General features: G+C 42.4%; 1 protein-coding gene across 1 annotated transcript; it reads right to left on the bottom strand.

Annotated features, from left to right (window-relative positions):
• Positions 1-680: 680 nt before the first annotated feature.
• LOC138885435 (uncharacterized) lies at positions 681-1,334 on the bottom strand. The gene has a single exon (XM_070166383.1). The coding sequence runs from the start codon at positions 1,332-1,334 to the stop codon at positions 681-683; it is 654 nt and encodes a 217-aa protein (XP_070022484.1).
• Positions 1,335-3,504: the final 2,170 nt, after the last annotated feature.

Below are 3,504 nucleotides of genomic sequence, written 5' to 3'. Positions count from 1 at the left end.
TGCGGTTACTTCAATTTCAAACGGGACTAATGTGGCTACTTCAACTTCGACTGGTAGCTATATCTGTACCACAATAAGAGTGAGTGTGACTGCAGGTTTAGGGTCATCGCCTTCCCGAATAAGCCCAATCACCCCTCAGAATCCCATTCTTCATCGGTTTCTATCACATTTACTTCTTCACCCCTATGATTTGAGAGGGGATTTTTGCAGACATTTGGCACAGATTCTTTTGCTTGTATGACTTTGGTATCAATAAGGGTTTGAATCTTGTCTTTCAAAGTGCGACATTCATCAATAGTATGCCCCTGATTGGTACGCACATGTTTTGTTTGGGTTGACCCACTGGGAGGAGTTTTTCATAGCGACAACGGGAATGGGGATGACATATTTGGAAGCCTTCAGTCTTTCATATAGCTAGTCAATGGGTTCATCAATAGGGGTGTACTGTTTGGCTAGCCTGCGATCGAAGTTGGGTTTGGGGTTTTGATAGTTTGACGGGTTGGAGGTGAATGGTAATAGGCTGACTTGGTGTTATAAGTGTGGTAGGTGGTAGCGGGTTGAGAATATCTGAGAGGTGAAGGCTGGTACGTGGGTGGAGGTGTTTAGTATGTAAGTGGAGATTTTGGACCTTGGGCCACCATCACTACCCCTACTTCTTTCTTCTTCGATATACCCCCTGACTATAATGCTTTAGTTGTAGCCTGCAATGCCTCAAAATTGGTTACCATCCCGCTCTTGATCCCTTTTTCAATCCTTTCCCTGAGTTTCATGATGTCGGAGAATTTGTGATTTTCGATAACCATTAACCTTTCATAGTATTGTGGATCCTGGGCCTTGACGAAGAATTTGTTCATCTTCTCTTCCTCTAGTGCCGGCTTGACCTTTGCAACTTCTGACCTCCATCGAGTAGCACACTCGTGAAAAGTCTCCGTTGGTTTCTTCTTGAAATTTTGTATGTAGAAGACATCCGGTGCATTCTCTATGTTAAACCTGAATCGATCCATGAAGTCTGACGCCATGCTTACCCAATTGACCCATTTCTTGGGATTTTGACTTATGTACCAAGATAGGGAGTCTCCAGTGAGACTCCTCGTGAACAACTTCATGTGAATTCTTTCATCTTTCCCAACTCCCATGAGCTTATCACAGTATGTTCTCAAATGTACCTTCGGGTCACCCGTTCTGTCAAACATCTCTAACTTAGGAGGCTTGTAACCCTCCGGCAAATCCACGTCTAGCTGAATGCATAGATCCTCATAATTCAGACCTTCAATTCCTTTGCCTCTTTCAACACCCTGGACTCGGCTTGTGAGATTCTTGAGCTCCTCTACCATGTTCTTAATGAGCAGGTCCTTTTCGACAGATTCTGAAGTGTATGAGATTGGCTGGCTGGAGTGGGGTAAGGTTTCCACGTATACGGGATTGTTTTGGTTGGTGCTAGGGGTTAGAGTGTAGTGGTGATCATTAGTTGAATTTCGCGGATCAGGGATAGGTTGTGGGGTATTTTATAGAGTATGGTAAGTGGTTTGTGGGTATTGAGTAGGAAGATATTGATGATGAGTAGGAGTGGGTATTGGTGGAGGATTAGGAATTTGGGGAGGTGTTGCGTAATGATGGGGTGCAAGAGGATTTTGTGGACGTTGGTTTGGTGTGTTTTGAGGAGGTTCTGGGATTTGAGCATTTTGTTTGTTAACATTTGGGACGTTTAGGGTGAGGGAGAGTTTTGCCAAGTTGCGGACCTGTTCAAGTTCCCCTTGCAATTCCAGTATTTTCTGTTCCAACCATAGGACCAAATCATTCTGGGCTGGAGTACTTCGACCGTCTAAAGTTTCAACATTTTCTACGTGTACAGAATTTTCTTTCCGGATACCACTCATATTATCCATCTTAGACTTTCCCTTGCTTTTCGGATTACTTGGAGGAGGAGGAGGTGGAGGGCCTCTAGATCTGGTGTGATATGATGCCAGTATGTATGAACCAACCTTAAGGGACGAGGATAATCAAAATAAAGAAAAAGACAAAAGGTAAACAAGTCAGTAAGGATTTTAAAAAGCATTTGCAGTATTTAAACACGTATTGCGGGAATGTAAATTCGCGTCTTAATTTGCGGAACCTCGTTGTGCCCAAGGTAGACCTAGCGACAAGTAGATTTAGAGAGATTTAATGCTAATAAATTCCTCATTTCATTAATGTAGTAAATAAGACGAACCTAAATACGACAATAAATGAATGAGTTACTAGTGGCATTTGCCTTATTACATTTGAATTCCAAAATGACTAAAAATAGGTAAACCTAATCTACTTGGTCCTAGAGGGACCTTCCCCATATTTGACCCTCTTGGCTTCGTCAATTAAATTCCCCAGGTCGTGCATGTTCTGCAATAGGTATGCCCTCGCTAGGTGTCCTCCCTCGTGGCCTTCTGCATTCTGACAGTCTACGACCCTTTTCCTTATCTTCCCTTCTAGTTCCATTAGACCCTGCTCCAAATATTCCATCCTTTCTGTCGATCTTGTAGCCATTTCCTTCCACTCGTTAATTGCCTCAATGTCTAACTTGTGTTGTTCCAAATGACTGGCTTCGGACTCAAGGACTCTTTTGTGCAGCCTCTCGTACTTCACTTGTGCTTCAGTGACCTCATCTATGAATCTATTTCCTTTACCAATACCTAGCTCGACTACTCCTGCTATGTTATCTTCTAACTATGATGGGTAGAAGTACACATGACCGGCGTGATATCGATCAGGCTCGATAGTATCTTTTTCCACGATAATCTTCAAATGCCACATGTGTTGGGCCTCACATTTGTATGGAATGGCATCATCCTGAAAATTGGCTCTATAATGACTCATTTTGGAGACTCGTGGTATGACTTGTTTTCTACCAGCTTGTCTCATGACCATGATAGGAAAATAGGGATATATTCCCCTTAACCCAATCAACACCAAGTGCGAAACATCCTTGGATATGATGATGAATTCATTCGTAAGGAACCACTTGAACATCCAGTGAATCTGGTCCTCAGTCAAATTGCTGAAAAACTGTGCCCATTCTCTAGCATTCTTCGACTGTGCAAATCTATTTGGGATAAAAGGTCATTCTTTTAGGATGGTGGAAAGCTATGTGATCGTTCTATGGTCTTCGTGGAAACTCTTAGTGGTATTGTCCCCTCTCAAGATGTTCTAACAACCAAATCTGTAGTAGCAAGTTGCAACCTTCAAAATGTTTGAACCCTTTCTTGCAACGATCTAGAGCCTGGTATATGTCTATTGCAATCATCGGAACAATAGAATAGGTTTTTCCCTTGATTCCCTCCATTAAATCCTTGGTTACCATGGCCAACCTGGTGTGAATTCTGTCCCCTTGGCTTTGAAACACTATCATAACCAGAAAGCAGGCGATGAATAAAAAAACCTTACGATGAGTCCAACTTAGGGAAGTGATGGAGAATTCATCATGAAAGATACAGTAAGATTTATTGTATCCATATCGTTCATAGAGGAAGT

This window comes from Nicotiana sylvestris, chromosome 2 (assembly GCF_000393655.2).
Source record: "Nicotiana sylvestris chromosome 2, ASM39365v2, whole genome shotgun sequence".
In the NCBI taxonomy this organism is placed as follows: domain Eukaryota; kingdom Viridiplantae; phylum Streptophyta; class Magnoliopsida; order Solanales; family Solanaceae; genus Nicotiana; species Nicotiana sylvestris.
Note: the sequence above shows the minus strand (reverse complement) of the source record. Positions and strands in the feature narration are given on the sequence as shown.

Coding starts and splice junctions, on each gene's coding strand:
- LOC138885435 (XM_070166383.1), bottom strand. CDS start 1,334: ATGGTAGAGGAGCTCAAGAATCTCACAAGCCGAGTCCAGGGTGTTGAA.